General features: G+C 52.1%; 7 protein-coding genes across 7 annotated transcripts; 2 read left to right on the top strand and 5 right to left on the bottom strand.

The window, feature by feature from the left end:
* Positions 1–1,583: 1,583 nt before the first annotated feature.
* Positions 1,584–2,446, bottom strand: N7468_000436 (alpha/beta hydrolase; the record flags this gene model as incomplete). Its single annotated transcript, XM_058469733.1, is given in 2 exon segments — positions 1,584–1,616; positions 1,631–2,446. The coding sequence occupies 2 exon segments, from the start codon at positions 2,444–2,446 to the stop codon at positions 1,584–1,586; spliced, it is 849 nt and encodes a 282-aa protein (XP_058335764.1).
* Positions 2,447–3,102: 656 nt separating this feature from the next.
* Positions 3,103–3,819, bottom strand: fes1 (Hsp70 nucleotide exchange factor FES1; the record flags this gene model as incomplete). Its single annotated transcript, XM_058469732.1, has 2 exons — positions 3,103–3,345; positions 3,412–3,819. 2 exons carry the CDS (start codon positions 3,817–3,819, stop codon positions 3,103–3,105), a joined length of 651 nt encoding a protein of 216 aa, XP_058335763.1.
* A 1,009-nt stretch (positions 3,820–4,828) lies between these two features.
* Positions 4,829–6,695, top strand: act1 (actin ACT1; the record flags this gene model as incomplete). The annotated part of the gene is made up of 6 exons (XM_058469731.1): positions 4,829–4,835; positions 4,991–5,021; positions 5,227–5,282; positions 5,460–5,490; positions 5,608–6,379; positions 6,456–6,695. 6 exons carry the CDS (start codon positions 4,829–4,831, stop codon positions 6,684–6,686), a joined length of 1,128 nt encoding a protein of 375 aa, XP_058335762.1. The 3' UTR covers positions 6,687–6,695.
* Positions 6,696–7,699: 1,004 nt separating this feature from the next.
* ade1 (bifunctional aminoimidazole ribotide synthase/glycinamide ribotide synthase) lies at positions 7,700–10,146 on the bottom strand (the record flags this gene model as incomplete). Its single annotated transcript, XM_058469730.1, has 4 exons — positions 7,700–8,188; positions 8,330–9,822; positions 9,880–10,035; positions 10,101–10,146. The coding sequence occupies 4 exons, from the start codon at positions 10,144–10,146 to the stop codon at positions 7,700–7,702; spliced, it is 2,184 nt and encodes a 727-aa protein (XP_058335761.1).
* Positions 10,147–10,934: 788 nt separating this feature from the next.
* Positions 10,935–13,273, top strand: N7468_000432 (Pet127 family protein; the record flags this gene model as incomplete). The annotated part of the gene is made up of 4 exons (XM_058469729.1): positions 10,935–10,979; positions 11,034–11,485; positions 11,531–11,571; positions 11,622–13,273. 4 exons carry the CDS (start codon positions 10,935–10,937, stop codon positions 13,271–13,273), a joined length of 2,190 nt encoding a protein of 729 aa, XP_058335760.1.
* Positions 13,274–14,793: 1,520 nt separating this feature from the next.
* On the bottom strand, positions 14,794–18,766 carry N7468_000431 (uncharacterized protein; the record flags this gene model as incomplete). The annotated part of the gene is made up of 3 exons (XM_058469728.1): positions 14,794–16,968; positions 17,015–17,474; positions 17,544–18,766. The coding sequence occupies 3 exons, from the start codon at positions 18,764–18,766 to the stop codon at positions 14,794–14,796; spliced, it is 3,858 nt and encodes a 1,285-aa protein (XP_058335759.1).
* Positions 18,767–20,580: 1,814 nt separating this feature from the next.
* N7468_000430 (uncharacterized protein) lies at positions 20,581–21,100 on the bottom strand (the record flags this gene model as incomplete). The annotated part of the gene is made up of 2 exons (XM_058469727.1): positions 20,581–20,949; positions 21,008–21,100. 2 exons carry the CDS (start codon positions 21,098–21,100, stop codon positions 20,581–20,583), a joined length of 462 nt encoding a protein of 153 aa, XP_058335758.1.
* Between the last annotated feature and the right edge of the window lie 133 nt (positions 21,101–21,233).

The raw sequence follows: 21,233 nt of genomic DNA, 5'->3' as shown, positions 1-21,233 counted from the left end.
ATGTGCATATTAGTTGAGCTGAACAGGAGCCTTTGCTTGTCTTTTCCCGTTCCAAAGCGATGACCACGCCGGGCGTCGCCAGACGATGGATCAAAGGCCCGGGAGGGGGCTTCATCCTTTCTATATCCTCCAAATCAACAATAAACAAACGGCCACCCGGGTCATCCTACAAAATATTGCTCCATTCACTGTCGGTCTGTGGCCGTACCTGGCGAGTGACAACATGGGCGCGCTAAAAGAACATCGTCCTCGATGCGCAAAGATTGTTCGAAAAAGAGGCATCAGGGGAGTCTAGGAAACACGTCTTAACTTCTGTTGTGGTTCCTCGTGACCTTTTTTGTGGAATCTGGGGTCTTGAACAGGCTATCGGGTTCGCCAGGTTAACACCTGTAGCCCAAGGTGATTCCACTTTCACCCTCACTTGTTTCGGATAAACGGCCGCCCTTAGTCTTATCGAAATATTCAGGCTTATATAGACCCTCTTCAATATCCGCTGGGCTTCCATATGCAGCTTTTAGGTTCGCGAGCATGACCAGGTTTTTATGTATCGGCTTGGCGATGGCCGATAGTACGCTCGTGACATTTGGTGCGAATTGTGCTGTGTGGAGTTTGGCCTGTATTTCTTTCCTCGCTGCAAGAGCATCGTCATAACGCCTACCGGCAGCTAGGAAGTCCATTCGGATATCAGCCGCGAGGTCAAGGTTTCTGGCTATGGACAACTCCGTAGATCAGAGCAGAGCTTTATCGCACTCTCGGTGAAAGGAGCTAGAATTCTCATGGTTGATGATATGGCTCATGACATGTTTAAATGCGGAGAGTTTCGCGGATTTCTCTTAACACGTCGACTTTCCAGGTCGTTTGCTACATTATGCCATTCTTGAGTCGGAGGTTCGACGACGAGGGCTTCAAGATTGAATGCAACTACCTGTCTGATAGCGGTCCGGTGGAGGCGTAATTCCTCGTCTGCCTGCAAGTCTTGATTCGGGATACACAAGAAATATTGAACAACTGTTGGATCATCCTTTGGGATATGGAGGGAAAAACAAGCCTCTCCTGTGCAGACGTAGCCGTATCTAACTCCACTGTCGATCATGTATAGAGATGTCTGAGTGACCACTAATTGAAAGTGGTGAAATTGTTATCAATTTGTCCCACAAATGTTCAGGTTGGACGTTAAAGTTAAAGAAAAGAAAAAAAAAAATTGGACAGGAAGAAGGAATTGAAGTACTGGTATTAGCAGATAATGTGAAGTTAAATAGTGGCATGACCTTGAAACAGTCAGTTTTCCAAGTAAGAGCTCTCCGGGTACCTTCAACTTCAAGTAGCAGACCCGGGCACGCCTCATTCATATTACTATGGAGGCCTACAATTTAAGTGGTCCGCTTGCATTCAGAGTTCGAGGGACGACCGAGATTCAATGAACAAGACAGAGTGGAGTGTTGGCATAAATGAAACTAAAGTAATGTACAAGCTGATATACTACTCAGCGCCTCGAGAATACCGACCTCCAGAGCCCTCGACCCCATCCAAACAGGATAATAGATCTGCCGATGATGTGACCAAAAGCCATCGGCAGCCCAAATCTAAACCAAGTAGACGGCTGCCACAATAATGCCCTTGGTACACTCACCACTGCGCTGCGTTCCCCCGTCACTTCATGGTCTTTCACAGACTGCCCTGTGAAGTCTTCTAAAGCATCCAGCATAATCCCCACCGTTGCTTCCGGCTGACTCAAGAATGGTGAATGACTCGTCTGCAGCTCGCGATGTTCCACCCTCGCGCCCAACTCTCTGGCCAATCCGACTCCCATTCGCTGTGCCGCAACGGGTAGTCCTCGGTCTTCGACAGTACCAATATACCAGACAGGCACCTCCTTCCAGCCCTCGTAGGTATGTTCACCACCTTCGAACAAGGCCTTGAGACTCTGGGTAGTCAGCTCAGATATCCAATGCTCGACTTCATCATCAGGAACATCGTGATAAAAGAGCTCTTTCGGCGGCGTGACCAGGTCAGCGTAGCCAGTCTCCTTGTTCACACGCCAGGAGGGAGGCGGGTGCCCAAAGAACGGGTCCATAAAGGACAGCCCGGCAATGCAGAAGCCGGAGGCTATCAGAATAAGGCCAATTACGTATCCAGTCGAGGACTCAGAGTTGTTTTTGGGCCTGTCGTTTGGCCGCGCGAATCCCTTGATCGCGCTGCCGCCAACTATGCCGCCGTAGGAATGAGCGACAACGACGACATTACGCCCGCTGGCTGTTTCTTTGGCGATAGCCTCATTGGTGGCTTCAAGGTCATCCTTGAATGTTGCATTTGGATTATTCGCTGTAGATGGAAGCGCTACTGCGACACATTTAAGCTTTGGTTGGAGGAGTTTGATGATCTTGTTGTAGCATGACGGTTGGTGCCAAGAACCGTGTACGAGGACTAGTGTCGTTAGGTCGGACATTGATGATAAAGGGCACGCAGCATCAAGCAGTGGTGTCTCTGCAGTTGCCTCGAAGACTTCTTATTCGAAATACGTACGCATATGGTTAAGATTTTCGTCCCATGTTGCCGCGGGCCCGCGGGCCCGCGTCGGGTTTAGCCTAAACTCATACTCGTATCATGCTTGAGAACTAGGATGATCCAATAAGACAAGCAGATTTTAGATAGCTACGGCGACGAGGTAATAATAACTTGCAGGGCAACTCAGACTCATCAACGTAAAGATTACAAGTGGATCAGATTAAACCAAGCGGTAAACTATGTACATGTAAGATCGAATCGCTTTTGCCTGATGTGATGACGCGGCCTAACCGCGAATCTACTCAGGCCTATTGAATATTCGTAACATAAATCGCAGCACCTAGCTCATGTTACACCTGGGCACCTGCATCCCAGCTGAATAAGGATGCCTGAAAGTGAGCCCAAGGAAATGAGCCCTACCCGATTGCGTATCACGCTCGACGGGATGTTTCTGCTGCCTGTGTCGAAGATGCGACAGGTATGAGCCAGGCATTTGCATTCCCGGGGGTTAGGGTGCAATGGTCATAGGCCGCGGCATTTGCGACAGGGGTGCTAAGGTTGGGTTTCTAGATATGAGATAGCTCAAGCATGCAGAGCTCATGCAGAGCTCACGGGATGAGCGCGCAATTTGTCCATGAGAGGATCGATGGCATCCATATCACTCGCATCAATTTTGTCAGACGGATAACCCTCCGGAAGGTTGCTGGTCAATTCGTTCATGGCTGGCTGATAGTTGCGCACGGACGAAGAAATCGCGTAGACGGCCTTCTTGCGGGTGGCAGGGTTTGAGTCGGTAGTAGCGACTTTCACAAGCTTAGGAATGGCATTGAGAACGATAACCTGGGTCGGAATAGCGTTAGCTCCGTTTGTCGACGATACCTCCGGGGCCTTCAATTGAGCGCTTACCTTATCTTGGGCCTTTTCATTGTTCTGCACGGCAGTGCCAATACACCATGCCGCATACCGGCGCATGTCGGCATTCTCGTGGTCCAATAGTTTCACAAGCGGGCTCCAAAGACCGAGCGGCTCGAGGTTGTTGGCGTTGTCGATCCCCTCGATGAGCTGTTCGAAGTTGTCGAATGCGATCATCTTATTCTCCAAGTCAGATTCATCGGAATGCAGCACTTCCATCGCAGCCTTCATAAGATCTGCGTCGGAAGGACCGCCCATGAGAGCATTGATCATGTCCGGAGTCAGAGTGCGGGCAGCTTCACTGGCAGAAGGCGGGGCAGTAGTAGTGCCATCTTCATTTTGTTGCTGGGAGTTCTGGACACTCCATTTAAGGAGCTTGTTCATGGTAGGGTCCATAGCCATTTTGAAAAGGGTACCGAGGGGTAACGGCGTGAGAGCTTGAAGTAAATGTAGACGTGCGGCAATACGTTCCTAGAAATACGTCAAATTCGGAGGTTATCATGATATAACTACAGCGCCCGCGATAAGAGCCTAAGATCAGGAAAGTCACGGGATCCGTGGACCGTTCGGGAACCTGCGAGAAGGTCATGTGACCTGCTCACCGTCTTGTGGGAAATGGCGGTAACAAGTCAGGCAGGCCACCTTGCTTGTTCATCGCCGTATGGGGGCGCAATATTAGTCTCTTTGGGCAGCCTTTCATCCCGAGGATCATCGCCCCTGCAAGCTCCGGCAAACCATGCACAATATATAGGCTCTAAGTCAAATTACTTGATGGAAGTACCCTTGAGGTACCTGGGTCGAGGCGCAGCAGGCGATCTATACTTAGAAGTGACATCCAGCCGTGGTTCAGCATGGAAGTGTACAGTCATCTTGCCCCCCCGCCACATGCGTCAAGGAAACAACAAATCCCAAATCTCGTAGCCTGCTACCCCCATCTGGGAACCATAAAGCAGCTGGAACTTAGGGGGGCGCGTACAATTGGTCTTAGGCAGCTGATTGGTACCGGTATGACTGGCGTCTGCACCTGAACAAAAATGTTCCGTTCGGGGAGAAGGGTCTGGAGGCTCCAGGCAGCCCCACGGCAAGCCCGTTTCTCTCACGAGTAGGGGGGGGGAAGAAAGCCATCACAATAAAAAGGATATAGTTCTGCCTTGGGTGATAGGAATCGTATATAGACTCAAGAGTCTCAAAACATCTGGAAAAATCAAGTAAAACTGTCGATTGGGGGGGCTTAGTCGAGACCAGTTACGCTGCGCACACACCAGGTCCCAACCATCACAAACCCTCCCCTCCTCTCCACTTCCTCCTCTTCCTTCTCCCTTCCCCCTACTTCTCTCCTCCACCCTCCAGCTATAACCCCCCCCAATTTCCATTTCTTTTCTTTTCTAGGTCATTTCTCTATTCATTCACCATGGAAGGTACGTGTTTGTCGTCGTTTTGCTATTCCCCCGTTGAGGCCACCTGGGCCGTTTAACCCCCCCCCTCTTCAGGGAGCTGGGGCCAGCTCAGCTCTAACGGTCACTTCAACCATCTCATATCGTGGCATCACGCTAACGTCCTTATCTCTGTACAGAGGAAGTCGCTGCTCTCGTTATCGACAATGGGTACGTGATGGATTGCTCTCCCCTCTGGACGGGCAGATTAGGTGGTGTTTTGGGGCGTCCAGTCGGTCGCGGACTTGTCATCAGCCCCCTCCCCCTTTCCCGGCCCGGCGTGTGACTCTCGCCCCAATCGCCAGCCGAATGCCGTCCAGACCGAAGCATCCTATCTGTCAACAAGCATGAAGCCGGATTGCTGACAATTGTGTAGTTCGGGTATGTGTAAGGCCGGTTTCGCCGGTGACGACGCACCCCGAGCTGTTTTCCGTAAGTACAACCCCACAGATTGAGGCCGCTCGAACCCCTTCAGAATCATCCCACCAACCCTTGCATTGTGCATCGGCATTTTTGGGTTTGGTTTACGACGGCGGGGCAAGAGTTTCCAAGATCTGGCCTTCCGCCTGCAATCTTGACAGTAATGTGTTTTGCTCACCATGTGAATAGCCTCCATTGTCGGTCGTCCCCGTCACCATGGGTAAATCCCCCCGTCCCCCTTCCCTTTGCTTCCAGACTGCAGGTTTTCTGCTCCTTTGGCAGGATCTGCAGTCATGCAAAATGAACCAGGCAGACAGTACTAACTATATACGTACAGTATCATGATTGGTATGGGTCAGAAGGACTCCTACGTCGGTGATGAGGCACAGTCCAAGCGTGGTATCCTTACTCTGCGATACCCCATTGAGCACGGTGTTGTCACCAACTGGGATGACATGGAGAAGATCTGGCATCACACCTTCTACAACGAGCTCCGTGTCGCTCCCGAGGAGCACCCCATCCTCTTGACTGAGGCTCCCATCAACCCCAAGTCGAACCGTGAGAAGATGACCCAGATCGTGTTCGAGACCTTCAACGCCCCTGCTTTCTACGTCTCCATCCAGGCTGTCCTGTCCCTGTACGCCTCCGGTCGTACCACTGGTATCGTACTTGACTCCGGTGACGGTGTCACCCACGTTGTCCCCATCTACGAAGGTTTCTCTCTCCCCCACGCCATTTCCCGTATCGACATGGCTGGTCGTGACTTGACCGACTACCTCATGAAGATTCTTGCCGAGCGTGGTTACACCTTCTCCACCACTGCCGAGCGTGAAATCGTTCGTGACATCAAGGAGAAGCTTTGCTACGTCGCTCTCGACTTCGAGCAGGAGATCCAGACCGCTTCCCAGAGCTCCAGCCTGGAGAAGTCTTATGAGCTTCCTGACGGACAGGTCATCACCATTGGTAACGAGCGTTTCCGTGCTCCTGAGGCTCTGTTCCAGCCCAACGTTCTGGGTCTGGAGTCTGGCGGTATCCACGTCACCACCTTCAACTCCATCATGAAGTGTGATGTCGATGTTCGTAAGGATCTGTACGGTAACATTGTCATGGTACGTGTTCCTTTTCTTCCTGTTCCCCAATCTTGCTACGTTTTGAAATTGCTCACTCTTGTTTTCTCTCCTTTAGTCTGGCGGTACCACTATGTACCCCGGTATCTCCGACCGTATGCAGAAGGAAATCACTGCCCTTGCTCCCTCGTCTATGAAGGTCAAGATCATCGCTCCCCCCGAGCGCAAGTACTCCGTCTGGATCGGTGGTTCCATTCTCGCCTCCCTGTCCACCTTCCAGCAGATGTGGATCTCCAAGCAGGAGTACGACGAGAGCGGTCCCTCCATTGTGCACCGCAAGTGCTTCTAAGCTTCTTGTGGCGCATTGATCGTCTTCGCTCGTACTTTCCTGGTGTATCAAAAGGCCGGATGGAGGCAATGGTGGATCGCAAGCGTTGTTGTTGGACTCGCATTATCAAGCGGATAGCCTGAAAATGGAAATCTCGATTTTAGTGGAATAGAGTCGGTCGTTTCTTCATGATTCTTATTTTCTTCTCTTTTCCCTACTTACCTCTTGTTTTCCACTCCCCACCTCCCATCCTACGCTGTCTACTGGATTTGCTCCCCGCAGTCCCGTTCTGTGTTTCTCTCTGCGAGCCTCCGCCCTCCTTTGGAACGCCTTTCTTTTCAAAATGCTTTTCTCAAAAGCCCCTCGAATGGCAATGGCCCCGGTCCCTTGGTGCCACGGTCGGTGTAGGTGAGGATTGTGTGTGTACATGGAGTTGGCACCGGTCGCGTTTTCTTTTCCCTTTTTCCTGCTGCTATGTGCGATGCTGGTTGTTTTCTAGCCTTATGCGTTGTATCTCCGACCAAATTGTCTTGTGTGCCTTTCGAGTGTACCGTAGTCTTAATATATAGTACATGTAGCCTAAGAACCTGGAGGAGACGTAGTTCCTCGGTTCACAATGCTTCCAGTTCAGTCGCACGTAGTAGCTGCTGACTGCTACTAGATCCGGTATAAAAGCTTATTTTCTGCAAGTGCCACGTCCAGATAAACTCGGCGAATGAGCTCTTTGCTTTTTAACGCCTTCCGGTTTGCTACGAGGAAAAAGGTCCCGAGGTCCCTGCGGGGCAAGTTATTTATAGTCTCTAGAACACTCGTCTTCACGACTGTATGGACTATTACCTAGTTCAATGCGGGGGTGGACTTGGTTGTTCGTAATTCAACATGTTTCATAGAATTCAGGGAGTATATATCATTTCATCCATCATACAGGATCAGCGTCACGACGCATCCATTTTGTCCAAAGCTTTTAACAAACATAAATCACATGAACCATAAATCGACCAAGCTTACTCGCAAAACCCTTCGAATATTTAAGACTAAGCCCACGACTCCAGACCGGTGAGCTCACAGCCCTCCTCGCCCTCGGCACGAGGACGCAGCTGGCCCACCCGGTATACGGCCTCGCCCTGCGACTCGAAGCTCTGGCGCACAGCAGCCTCGGCAGCAGGATCGACGGCAATGACCATACCAACACCGCAGTTGAAGGCACGCGCCATCTCAGCCGGTGACACGTTACCCGCACGCTGGAGCCAGTTGAAGACAGACGGCTGCTTCCAGTTGCGCACGTCGATATCCGCGGTGAGGGTGGCGGGCAGCATGCGCGGGATGTTCTCGACTAGACCGCCGCCGGTGATGTGGGCAGACCCTTGATCGCGCCGGGGTGAGAGGCAAGGGTCTTCAGGATGGGCTTGACGTAGATACGGGTGGGGGTGAGGAGGGCACGGCCGAGAGAGACGTCGGCGGGCAGGCCGGGCATGGAGAAGGGGGCAGGGTCGGGAGTAGCTCAGGCCTGCGCGTTCGACGATCTTGCGGACGAGCGAGTAGCCGTTGGAATGCGACCGGAGGAAGCCAGGGCGAGCAGCACATCGCCGGAGCGCATGGAGTCAGTGTAGGGGAAGGATCTGGCGGGCGTGCGCGCGCTGGCGATGTCGGCATTCGCGACCCACGGCGTCGTAGGTGTTGTCGACGAAGAGGCCGGGCATCTCGGCCGTTTCGCCGCCGATCAGGGCACAGCCGGCTTGTACACAGCCGTCAGCAACACCGGTCACGAAGGCTGTGGCGGTGGGTACGTCGAGGTGGCCGCAGGAGTTAGTAGCTAGGAAGAAGAGGGGCTCGGCACCTTGGACGACGAGGTCGTTGACGTTCATGGCGACGAGGTCGACGCCGACGGTATCGTGGATGCCGACAGAGTGAGCGATCTTGAGCTTAGTGCCGACACCATCAATCGCTCCGATCAGGGTGGGAGATTCGGGGTGGTATTGCGAATTGGCAGCAGCAAGAGAGAACAGGCCACCGAATCCACCGATGACGGCATCAGTGCCGGGACGCTTGGTGCTCTTCACGGCGGTCTTGATGCGGTTCACAAGCTCGTTACCAGCATCGATAGAGACACCAGCGGCGGCGTAGGTGAGCGAGGTGTTGGCAGTTTGGCGGAACGCACGATGAGCAATGTCCTTTCGGTAGAACATGCCCTCGAAGTGAATGGTGGAGATACCCTCGTAGCTCTTCTTGACAGCTTCCTCAAGAGTGGAAGCAGTTGCCGTGGCGGCAATGACGCGGCCTCCGGAAGTCAGGAGCTCGTTACCAGACCGCGTGGTACCAGCGTGGAAAATAAGCGTGCCCTCTGGAGTGGGATCCAAGGTAATAGGCTTGCCCTTGGCATATGAGCCAGGGTAGCCACCAGCAACACCAATGACAGTAGTAGAGTACTTGGGCTCGATGTTGATAGAGACACCGTCAAGCCAGTGCTCAGCACAGGCGACCATGATCTGCGCAAGATCGGTGTCTGCGCTGAGAAGAGGCAGCAAGGTCTGCGTCTCGGGGTCTCCACCACGGACATTGTACTCGAGGACCTTAGGTCCATTCTTTGTCATCATAAGGCCAGTGAAAAGGATACCAACAAATGGGAAACCGTCCTTGCGCATGCTGTCAATGGATGGCTGGATAATTGTTCGGTCAATCTCCTCTCGGACCTCCTTAGGCGCAATGCGAGTGGGAGCATAGCAACCCATGCCACCAGTGTTAGGGCCCTGATCACCATCGAAAATGCGCTTGTGGTCCTGCGCGGGAGGTAAAGACCGGATGGTATAACCGTCACTGAAAGTGAGAATGCTCAGCTCATCTCCCTCCAGGTATTCTTCGATGACAACTTCATTGCCGGCCTTGCCAAACTGCAGATCGACCATCATCTCCTTAAGAGCTTGGTGGGCCTCTTCCTTGGTGGTGGGGATGATAACGCCCTTGCCACCAGCCAGTCCATCTGCCTTAATGACAACGTTGTGCGAGACAGAGTCTAGGTAGCGGCGTGCGGCCTCGTAGTCGGAGAAGTTTCCAAACTCAGCGGTTGGGATGTTGTGGCGCTGCATGAAATCCTTGGAGAAAGTCTTGGAGCCCTCAAGGCGCGCAGCAGCTTTTGAAGGACCAAAGCAGCGGATACCGACTAATCAAGGTTGTGTGAGCTATTGCATACCAATACGCAAACACTCTCATGACATACCAGCTTGGAAATATCCTTGGATTCCATCCACTAATGGCGCTTCAGGACCTGGAACCACGAGGTTCACTTGGTTCTTCTGAGCAAATTCCACCAGTGCAGGATAGTTGTCGCCCTTGATGTTCACATTGGTGATCTTGGGACCTGTGCCGCCGTTTCCTGGAGCGACATAGACGACGTCGACAAGGGCGATTGGCTTAGCTTCCAAGCGAAAGCATGCTCACGGCCACCGTTGCCAACAATGAGGATACGGAGCTGTTCTTGGGCCATTGTGGGAGCAGTGTCTCGAGTGACTTAAGGAAGCAGAAAAAGTTAGCAATTTGCTCGTCTATGGCGGGGTACGAGCCCCTCCATGCATGAAAATTGAAGACAAGTCATAGACATTGGGCGATCCAATGCCAAAAATGAAGACCGAAAGTATAACAGCTTTGAAATTCACCGCAACTCACCTCAGCCAGAGACCAATATCAAACAAACGACTGCGAGGATGTGGAGGAAGTTGTGGCTCGCCGCATACTTTTTTTTTCTCGGCGGCGTTGATTTCTGCCGGGCCTGCTTTCTCCGCCCGGTTAATCTAATCAGCAATCAGCGATGCATGGATTTACTGCCAACCCTCGAAGTAGATGGGAAGATTCATAGTAGACATGGGATGTGGCTGAAAGTAGCTTTGATCTTAGCGAATCAAGACATGAGTCCATGAAAACTATTGAACTGTGAAATTCGGTTCCTATTATTATCATACAATATCTTCAGCGAACAGGCTCCATGATAGGCACCTCTCGAGTCCTCCAAGATTCTATAGATAGACGCAGATTGAATTGACATCCACATCGTTTGATCGAGAATTTATCGAGTCTGGTAAGTCTCTGGTGCCATAATCGCAAGTACATCGTTGGCCCTTTCGCCCATGCGTGCAATAGAAAAGCGGTCAGTTATGCACGGCAGAAAAAAACCCGGCGCGTGTTCTGCAACAGACTTTCTCCTGACGCGCATTGGATTCCTTGCACGTTCCCTTCGTTCGTGGCTTTTCTTGCTGGTCATTGCATACGGGCGCTGGGATGTTTCGAACTGCTTTGAAGGCTTCCAACCCGCTAAGGGCGAATGTTTGTTTCTTGTGTTTAGCGCATCGAGCAGCGCCACCTGCTACTTTTCGCCAGTTTCATCATGTGCCAATCTTGCGGTCTGATTCCAATGCGACGGCGCCCACTTCAGACAAAACTCCGGTTGGTGCAGCCGATAATGCGGAAACACCTGCCCAGGACCAATTGAAGCCAGCGGCAAGAGAGAAGGAGACGATAATCGATGCAGCGCCAGTTGCAGACGAATCTTCCTCAGATCCGCCTCCTAGTGATACACCACGCGCGAAGCAAGCCACCAAGGCCAAGAATAAGCCGCCGAAGAAGAAGAAGAAGAAGGGAACACCAGCAGCCGGTCCTGCTCCGAAAAGGGTACCCGGACCGGCCAGACCAGCGCAGAAGCCAGTTGCGAAGGCCAATTCTTCGGAGAACAATGCGGAAACAGTCTCTACTCCTCATGACTCTCGTCGTGGGATCCAAAAAGTAACTGATATTTTGAGAAGGAAAGGTGCCGAGAAGGGTTACGATGATAGGTCCGTTACTTTGGGGTCGCATATCAGAGGCATGACGAAAAACAGGCAGAATGGGGTCATTGGAGCAAAGGATCAAGAGCTCACAGGTATGTCATGCACTATATGCCCGAACAGAAGCCATACTAACCAAGAGAAGCTCTCGATTTGCCAGAATTCCCTACAGCTCCCGTACCCGGTTTGGCCTACGGTCTTGACCGGGTGCTTTTCAATCCTGGTGTTTACCACCTGCGTGATCCGAGATCTCGAGTATATAACTTTGACCCATATCTTGGCTCGATTATGCCTGTTGACGAATTTGACTTCGATCTTCTAAAAGAATATATTACCTCGTCAAAAGACAAGACCCTCAAGGACCTGGCAGTCCAAGTCGATAAGAAGTACCGAGGATCTTCTTCCAGTATGACTGCAGTTCTTGCTCACTTCCATTTCCTCTTATCGGCTTGGCGACCTGTCGACACCCGGATGCTCTCGCAGGGTTTCCAAGAGAACCTGCGCTCCTTTGCTAGGTTCCTTCGTGCCCCAGCGGCTGTATTCCTTCATTACAAAGACGGAAAATATGCCGTTGATGCAGACAAGGAATATGATACTGGAAACATCCTCATGGAACTTGGGAAGTCCATGGAGAAGCTTCTTACCATGCCCAAAGAGGAGTTTGAGAGGTACCGCCGGTCTCACAAAAACAAAGTGTCCGCCGAGGAGGAGGAAGCCATTCCTGAATCATACCACTACTCTACAATTGGCAACTTTGCCATGCGATCCCAATTAGATGCCTATGATCCTCGACTTCCAGGAACAGGCATGTTCGATTTGAAGACGCGTGCGGTAAGCTCGATTCGCGCCGATGCCAGGAACTTCGAGCACGGCCTCGGCTACGAGATCCGAAGCCAATTCGGCCTATACGAGTCTTATGAGCGGGAATACTTCGATATGATCCGCGCCGCCTTCCTTAAATACTCCCTGCAAGTGCGGATCGGTCGTATGAACGGCATCTTTGTCGCACACCACAACATCGAGCGCATCTTCGGCTTCCAATACATCAGCTTGTCCGAGATGGACCTTGCTCTGCACGGACAAGCAGACACCAGCCTCGGCGACAGAGAATTCCAGCTCAGCATGGACCTCTGGAGCAAGGTCATGGACAAGGCCACGGCGCGATTCCCCGAACAGACGCTGCGCCTCCACTTTGAAACGCGTCCTGCCAAGCCAGACTTCATGTACATTTTCGCTGAGCCTGTCACTGACGCGCAGATCGAAGAAATCCAACGCAAGAGCAAGACCGAGCTCGAGGCGTACCGGAAGCGTATCCTGAACATCGAATCATCTAAATCTGATCAGAAATCTACCGCACCTGCTCCTCCCAAGCCGTCCGACTCAGAGTCAGATGAAATGGAGGAATGGGACGAGATGGCGACTGCTGCCCAGCCCGAGCCTAAGAACACCGATGCAAATGGCCCGGTATACGGAATGGTCTTGTCCATTCAGAATGTCGTAAATGGCATTCATCTTGAGCGACCGAACCTTCTCAGAGAGAAAGATACTTGGGACGTCGAGTACGAACTCTGTGACATGGTTGACAGCCATGCCCGCTCAGTATACAAGGAGGTTCGTGAACGTCGACGCAAGGACCTCGACAAAGGCGAGACCGATGCCGTGGCGGCGAACGCGTTCCATAACTCCCGCCTTCGGGCGATTGCGAAGAAGGGACAAGAGTTCCGCAAGATTCAAGACATGCTTGATGAGAAGGAGGGTATCATTGTTTTCGAGTCTCTCTCTAATAAGAAGGATTGAGCAAGCCCTTAGCCACTTTCGCTTAGGGGTCCAGGCGTTTATCGGGATTTGCATTGTGAGGCTGGGTTTCATATGGTATAGCCTCCTTGGTGGTCTATGTATAATATGTAAGATAGAATGCAGTCCTTTGTCTATAATCCAGGGTTACGAATAGAGTCGTGGCAAGGGAATCGTGTGCAACATCTATAGCACGTCGACGAGGCAAAACAGTCTATCATTTTTATAAGTCCACAGGTCGACTACCAGCGCCTAGTAAATTCAGTCCGCTCCGTGTCATTATCCACGGACGCCCGAAGCTTTCGGGTAAAATCTCCATACTGGTGCTTCTAGTGCTGATTCAGCTCTTGATGGCGTAGTGGGAACTCCAACATATTGCTAGTGTACAGCTACTCACTACCACTGGCAGTCAACCATATCGGTACTTAATCACACAGTTTATTAAACATAATATAGAATCCCGAGATGCCCAGGTGAAGCAATGACTTACTAAGAGGTTTCGACCTGGTGATAATTTCTAGGACTGGGTGTAGATATATAACCGCACACGGAATGGGCCGCAGGATGTGGACTCTGAAGTTGGGCTCTAAGACAAGTCTTCGAATGTGTCCAAGAATATGGCTAAGGATAGTATTCCTACCCTTTTTACACAGCAAATGCAGAATCAAAGTGTTCATGAGGGGTGTGCTGCATGCTTTCTAGTATTTTCTCGAACGAGGTGTGGATTCATCAATCTGGGTTCCAAACTCTCGAATTGGGTGACAGGAATTCGAAATGAGTGGCCGCCCTACATGTAAGAAAAGAAAGAAAACCTATGAATACACCGGCAACACCTCTACGAGTGATCTCAAAAATAGTAAATGCAGCCATAATATTCTGGCGCAGCCATCCGATCTTATCAGCCAATTACCAATTACCGTAAACCGATCAAATGTGCCAAAAAAAAGACAACCGCCCGCGTCAGTAACAGTAGCTAACAAGCTACACAGCAAAGAAGATAAACCGTGCCGAGGAACACCGAGTAAAGCAAGCGACAATCATACGGCGATGACGTCCCTGCCTTGTAAAGCCACTAGGGCTATTAGAACAAAGAACCAGCTAAGCAAGAAAGAGAAAGGCAAGAATGAAGCAGCGAAGACGCCCTCTCGCTGATCATTGCCGGCGCCGGTACAGAAAGGAAAAGATCAACAATTCAAGAGGCAACGCCGGAGACTGGCGCCGGTTTAATCAAATGTACAGGCGCCCCCGAGTAATAATGTCGCAGATGCAGGGCATCAGGGTATCAGTGCCAGAGGCATGTAACGCCGGGAAGGGGGTGGAATAGGTGGTTCAATGAGACGTAGTTGGAAGTTCCATAAAGGGTGGAGGGCCCATTTTCACTGCAGGGGTCCCCTATAAATGAATCAAAGACGCAGAGACTCCACGGTGCCATGGGAATTGTTTCTTGGGATCAGAACGCGAGAATAGGACCGACAGTCCTATATCTGTACATTTATATATGTACAACGGTTGAATGAGGGAGGCTAGGAAAGCTCCTGTAAGTCGAGTTTGGGGGGAGACCAGTCCAGTCGTGGTGGTTTGTCGTCCCGTGTGACGCACAGAGGAGGTAGAGCTTCGCCTCGACGGCGATCCTTCAAGGCACCGCCTGTGAGGAAACCTCGGAGGGTGGATGAGGCTGAGCCGTACGCGCTTCGTGCACTTCCAGTGTTGGTGGACGCGGTACTCGAGCTGCGCGCGCTACGAACGCTGTTCGCTTTCGCGAGAGCTTGCGGTAGAGCGGGAACGGGTGAGGCTCCACGGGTAGAAGAGGGGCCCGAATTGTATTCAGGTGGGAGAAGATGGCAGGCTGCTTGAGGAGTCTTAGGCCGGAAATCGGATACGCTCTTCATCGTTTTGAGCTTCGCCTGGAGCTTGCGTGTCGGTGCTAGAGTGGGGGGCGGCTCAATTTGGTCTGGAGCAATGTCGCTGTGGATTGAAGATGCAGTGTCGTCAGGCGGCGAGCCATTGACTTCGTCTGCTGAAACCGCAACCTCAAATTTCAGGTTCTCAAGCATAGTGCCCAAGCTGGCTGCTGTTGCAGGCCGTCCGTCACTTGCTCCATCATCACCGTCCGACTCAATCCCGTGAGCGGCATTGTAGTTGCGGAGAAGGTATCGGCGTAGTCGAGATAGCTCTACCTCCCATTTCTGGTGCAAAGAGCTTATGATCACATCGACATTCTGCGCGGTAAAGCTCGAGGCATCCAGAGAGGCGCTCAAAGGAGAAGGAGTCGGCGGTGCTTTCGTGAGTCGGTGGCTGGCTGAACCCGATTTGACTCCCATGGCGGCATGCAAAGAGCGGCGAATGGAAGTAGCAGTCGAGGTTTGGATGTTACTGGAATCCCAACGCACGTTGTCAACTTCTCGACGCACCCTGTCCAAAGACAAGGCCCGGTCTCGATCCATCGAAGAAAGGCGAAGCAGAGTACGATTGCATTGGAGGCCGTTGACCAACACGGTGAAAGACTGAAGATTGATGTCATTGTTCTCACAGTGCACTTCACGCAATGTATCATTTTCTTCCAGAACAGATGCCAGGGTATTAGCGCCCTGCAGTCCAAGCTTTTGATGCTCGATTCGAAGGACTTGGATAGACTTGTTCTTTTTCAAACCAGTCAGTGCCAAGTTGAGACCGATTCCAAACCGGGCCACATCAAGATGTGCATTTTCACCACTGATGTCCAACGCTTCAAGCGTGTTATTTTCTTCGAACATGAGCTGCAGCGCCTTGCAAGTTTCAGTGCTCGCATCGTACGGCAGAGAGACCTTGGCGATATCCAGATACTTTATCGTCCGATTCTTGCGAAGCGCCTCGACAAGCTGTCGAAAGTGATCTTCTTTCTTGAAATCGATCATCTGCATTGAAAGATGAGTTGGGGTCTTATTCTTCAAAACAGCGTTGAAGAGGTGTGTGCAGCCAATATCCAGGCGGTTTCCATTCGCGTGCAGATGGAGGTTGCGAGGTTGATCATGCGCAACGCTCATCGAGTGCATGAACATCGCGACATCTTCGCCACTCAACCCACACTGGTCCAATCGAAGGACACGCAGGTTGCGCGATTTGTCGCTAGCCAGGTACGTTGCAATGGAGTCTACCGTATCCTGATTCACGGCAGTTTGGCTGAGCGTGAGCTCCTCCAGCTCCCAATTGAACAGCATCTCTGCGGTAATCAGTGGATCGGTTCCCGAGGTTCGAGAAATACGCGAGAAATTGATCTTCCGGATCTTGCCAAAGTACCCAATGTACTGCTGGAGAACCTCGGGGTTCAAGCGTCCTTGCACGCCTGAAATATTGATCGCCTCTAGCGTGGATGCTTGTGCGACCAGTGTCGACAACAGAAGATCTAAATCGTGCACAGATAACCCGCAGTCACCGACCTCCAGCGCCCGCAGATGGCTCTGGGTCTGCGAAGCAGCATCCACCAGATAATCAAGATCTGACTCACCGAGTTTGATACCGTTCAAGACAACCCAATCGACATTGGTCATCTTGCGTCGACAAACGGGAAAGATAGCTTCGGGGATGCCGCAGCCCGGGTCTCGGCTGCCCTTGTCGAGAGTCGGTGTCCGCGTCAAACAGAAGGAAAAGTCGAGCCGTCGAAGCGCAGTACTTTTTAATACCAGAGCACGCACCTCTTGCGCGAGTACGGACAGATTCTCCTGGCCTGGGATTTCGACAAGGCATCCGGCTCGGTCTCAGGTGCACGTCGGGATCAACTCCATGGATATCGTGGACCCGCTGAAGCGCATCCAAATTGATGCCGCGGAAAGAGATCGACCGGAAATTCTGGTTATACCGAAGGGCACGCATCACTGCGATTAATTCCAGGGAATTGTATGCGCTTCTTGTCGACGTAGCAGGACCAAGGAGGCGAAAGCACGGTGCATCTTCGCATTCCAGGTCAATTGTATAGCGAATGTTAGAAGTATCCACACCATAGCTAGCCGAATACGCAACTAATGTTCGGTCAATGCAGCCATAGTCCTCATCCAGCTCGACTGGGGGAAAGTTGCTGTCGTTACGAAGCTCCCGTGGGACAAGAAAGTCATACGGCTGCCTTGTCCAGAGAGGACGCAGGAATTCCGTGTGCTGGCGAATCCAGCAAGCAACTTCGACGGAATGAACGGAGGCCAAAAATACATTGAATGATTTCTGCAAGGGTATCCTGGTTTGCTTGTGAGCGGGGATGGCTAGGAAGGACAAGTGACACCAGTCCGGGATGAGTATTGCTTACCGAAACGTCAGATGTAAACTGTCGTCACCGTATTCCATAGACAAGCCGGTTAAATTCATCAGGCCAAGAGTAGTAGCCGTCTCTGCATCGGACAAAGAAACCACCGAAGACCGATTGGCCGCCTTGTGCATAGGGATCAAATGCACCTTGTGCAGGCCAATCACCAGATAGCAGCCTGTGGGCGAAAGTTTGGTCAGATCTTCCGAGGACGAACGGGTAGGGGATTTGCTGGAGGCGATCTGGATAACACGGAACATCCGGAAAGTCTCCGGATCGTAATCTCTTTCGTACTCGAGCATTCTCGTCACATAATCGACTGTGCCGCGATCGAAGTATAATGGGTCGTTCGCGCGGGCCATCTGCGCCGCCTGTCGGATCCCCACCATCCAGAGATTCAATTCCTGCAGGTCTGGCGTCTGCATCTGGACCAGGGCAGCTTTGTGCGTGCGCTCATCTAGATATGCGACCTCGACCGTGGGCGAAAGCCGGGGGTCTTCCAGCATGTAGACTGCAATGATACTGTTCAATGGGATCCCGGCCGATGCCTCACCACTCACTACCGACTGCATGTCCTGGAGCGAACTGATGGAAGCTACCGATTGGCGATGTGTTGCTGGCGGGCGGGCGTTATACGAAGGCGGGATAGAAGAGAAGAGCTCTGCGGCCTTGGCTTGGTTCTTAAAGCGAATGAGATGGGTGTCTGTTAGCACGAGGTATTGACTCTTCTTCCTCCACATGCCACCCGTGGTTTGAATGGCGCCGTGGTGCAGCATGGCCGAGGACCACATCCCATTTCGAGGACTCGTTGCGCTCTGCTCGTCGCCGACCGAGCCAATAGAGGGGCTGACTGGATCTTCATCTTCCATATGGAGGTTTTTTAAGGAGCCGAATACAGATGCTCTCTTCTTCTGGAGAGACTTTCGGCGCGGTCGTGGAATTTCAAGCGCCGGGGTGGACGCGGACATCGCAGCGGACCATCCAGCGGTCTCTGCGCCTGCGGTGCCAGGTCTACGAAGGACATCGGGGCCGCTCGTCTTTCGGCTTGGACTTTGGGACCGGCCAAAGAAGCCGGAGTTGCGACGGGTTTTGTTGAGGACGTCATCTGAGGGCGTTCGAGTATGAGAGGGTCGAGAGAGCGGATTTGAGCTAGAAGAGGTTCCGGAAGAAGGGCTGAACAAGCTGAGGCTTTTTCGTCGTTCTTTCCGGCCGACGATTTCCGCCATGGCGTGGTCGGAAGGCGAAATCAAAGAGTCAAAAGGAGCGGGGGAGCAAATGGAGATCCACGACGTCAACGTCGGTTTGCGTTCCTGGGAAGGAATAGCTATGGTATGAGGTTAGAGCACCCTGCCTTTGACAATCAGTAGGCCCGCCATTGCAGGCCTACAAGCAACCATTCAAATTCAATGCTCCAACAATTGGGGGGGAGACTCACAATGGACCTTTACGGCGCCATCAGAAGGAATTGAAGGGGGCGAGATACTAGAGATCGCACCACAAACGGCCAAGGGGGGTAATAACTCGGAAACGAAAGAGAAAGGCGCGCCTGGCAGCTGTCAACAATGTGGCGAGGAGGGGAAAGGTTGCACCGGGTAGACCCGAACTTCGCCGGAAGGGGGATGTTCCAAACACGGCCAACCAACTTACGTACGTTTGTACTTTATATTGTACCCTAATTTTCCGGGCCTTGGAGGCTCGATCTTCCTACACCCCAGGTTGGAACAGTTGGATTCCCCCCGATATTCTGGTCGATCCTGCCGAGAGGGTCAAGGCTGCCGATCCGTGAGCTCGCTGGGGATTTGGGGAACCACCTTGGGGCCGTGGCGAGGGGATATGAAGATCTACCGCGAACAGTAAAGGGCAGGACGGGAGCAGGCAAAGGGCAGAAGTACGATAAGGGGAGGGAGCAATTCGGCGAATTGGCACAAGAACAGATCGGAATAGAACAGCACAGGTGAGGAATGGCCGGATGCAGCTCCAAAAACTGGGAAAACCTGAAAGGCGAACAGACGGACTCTCGGACACGCTATTTACTGCTTTCTGATATGTTGCTTTTTCTTTTCCCTTCGATTTGTTTCAGAGTCGGTTGATTTGCCGTCTGGAACTTGGAAACGTCTGGTCCAAACTTCGATCCAACTCCACCATAATTTAATCCTTCGCCGTCCCGCCTTTTCTCTAACCTGATGTCTCATCGCCATCTACCTTAGTAGATTGCCTCCGTGAAAGGTTGATAAGTTCTCGACACTCGAGGCCAGTGAGACATGCAGGGGCCAAGTCGAATGAGATCCCAATCCAGACGGTCGGGGAGACTCCGTCCGCGTAAGAGGCTGACTCCACTGGCTAAGAAGCTAAGACTACATAGTGCATCCTACGTTGACAGGGGTACTTTGTCGAGGCTGCGTTCGCCTCAGGACTATCATATCATTATAGGTAGCGTCTACGTTTGCTAAGCAATACATATCCTGCCCAGGTGCATTCTCGGTGTTCCTTCCAATATAGCCTAGTAGACCTCAACTCCTCTAGCACTAGCTCCAACTAGCTCTGGGGATGGTAGGATCCACCAGCGGTCGGCTATATCAAAACCCCCCAGCGGCCGCAAAATTGAGGTAATCCTGACGTCGAAGAAGCGATGGAAGAGCTGATCGCAATAGATCGACAATACTACAGGAAAATCTTTGCTTCCTCAGGAACCCCGGAAAGAAGCGTCTACTAGGGGACGAGCCCTTGAGTGCGGTTGCGTCATACTACTGCGAGTTGTTGGCGAGACCCGAGAAAAAAGAAAGAGAAAAAAGAAAACCGAAACCAAAAGGGAAAGAAAGAGAAGCGACAAAAGGCCGATGAAGGGGCGTGAAAAAAGGAACGAAAACTACCGGCGGATTTTCGCGGGCAATGGCCCAATCGAGATGAGGGAATAAGAGTCTTTTCTGCGCCCGATCCTTGTCCATCCTTGTCCGCACCCCTGCCGATTCGCCCATACTTTCTTGACCTGCTCAAGCTTCATGCAAGCATTCCCATTCATTGGCCCCTCTCCTCATGCCCCTCAGGGCCGGTAGTTATTGGCGCGCTCCACCTGCAGTCGTTCCGCCCGCTTGATCCGACGCATCAGCTCGATATACTCCGTCACGCGGCGCTCGGCCCAGATACAGCCACCAAGAGTCATCACTGCGAGCTGCAGGAAGACTTTAAATTGCGGTGTAAGCCCACGATATACGCGGGAGGTCGGTGAAACCCAGTCTGAGAACCCTTCTAGCGGTCTGTGGAAGAGCCGTGCGCGAAGATAGTCTCGAGAGAAGATCGACGGGCGAGGACGTTGTGCATGTGTTTGGGTGGAGGGCGGGGTTGGCTCGGAGAAGACAAATGGATGAGGGAGGTTCATGATCATGTGTGCGAGGATTGACACTGACCCAAACTGTCCAACGCATTCATTCAGCCGTAAGATCGAAGTTACTGCTGCCAACAATACATACTCGGAAAGCACCGGTCATGAACCCCTGAGCGGCCACCGACGTGAGTTCCTCCGGGGGCTCAATATCAGCCCGTTGGTTCGATGGAGGTGGCATAGCGACAATTGAGTTTATGCCAGAAGCAAGGTGTGAGAGCTTAAGCCTGACAGCGCCGAGGCCGGAGACAAACAAGTAGGAAACAGGGCGCCCTCAGACAGAAGCGGTCGAGACGCAATCTAACTCGGATGCG

This window comes from Penicillium chermesinum, assembly GCF_028974085.1.
Source record: "Penicillium chermesinum strain IBT 19713 chromosome Unknown utg000001l:1.0-1975020.0:1.0-1976611.0, whole genome shotgun sequence".
Classification (NCBI taxonomy): Eukaryota; Fungi; Ascomycota; class Eurotiomycetes; order Eurotiales; family Aspergillaceae; genus Penicillium; species Penicillium chermesinum.
The sequence above is the reverse complement of the archived record's forward strand: the minus strand, read 5'-3'. Positions and strand labels throughout refer to the sequence as shown.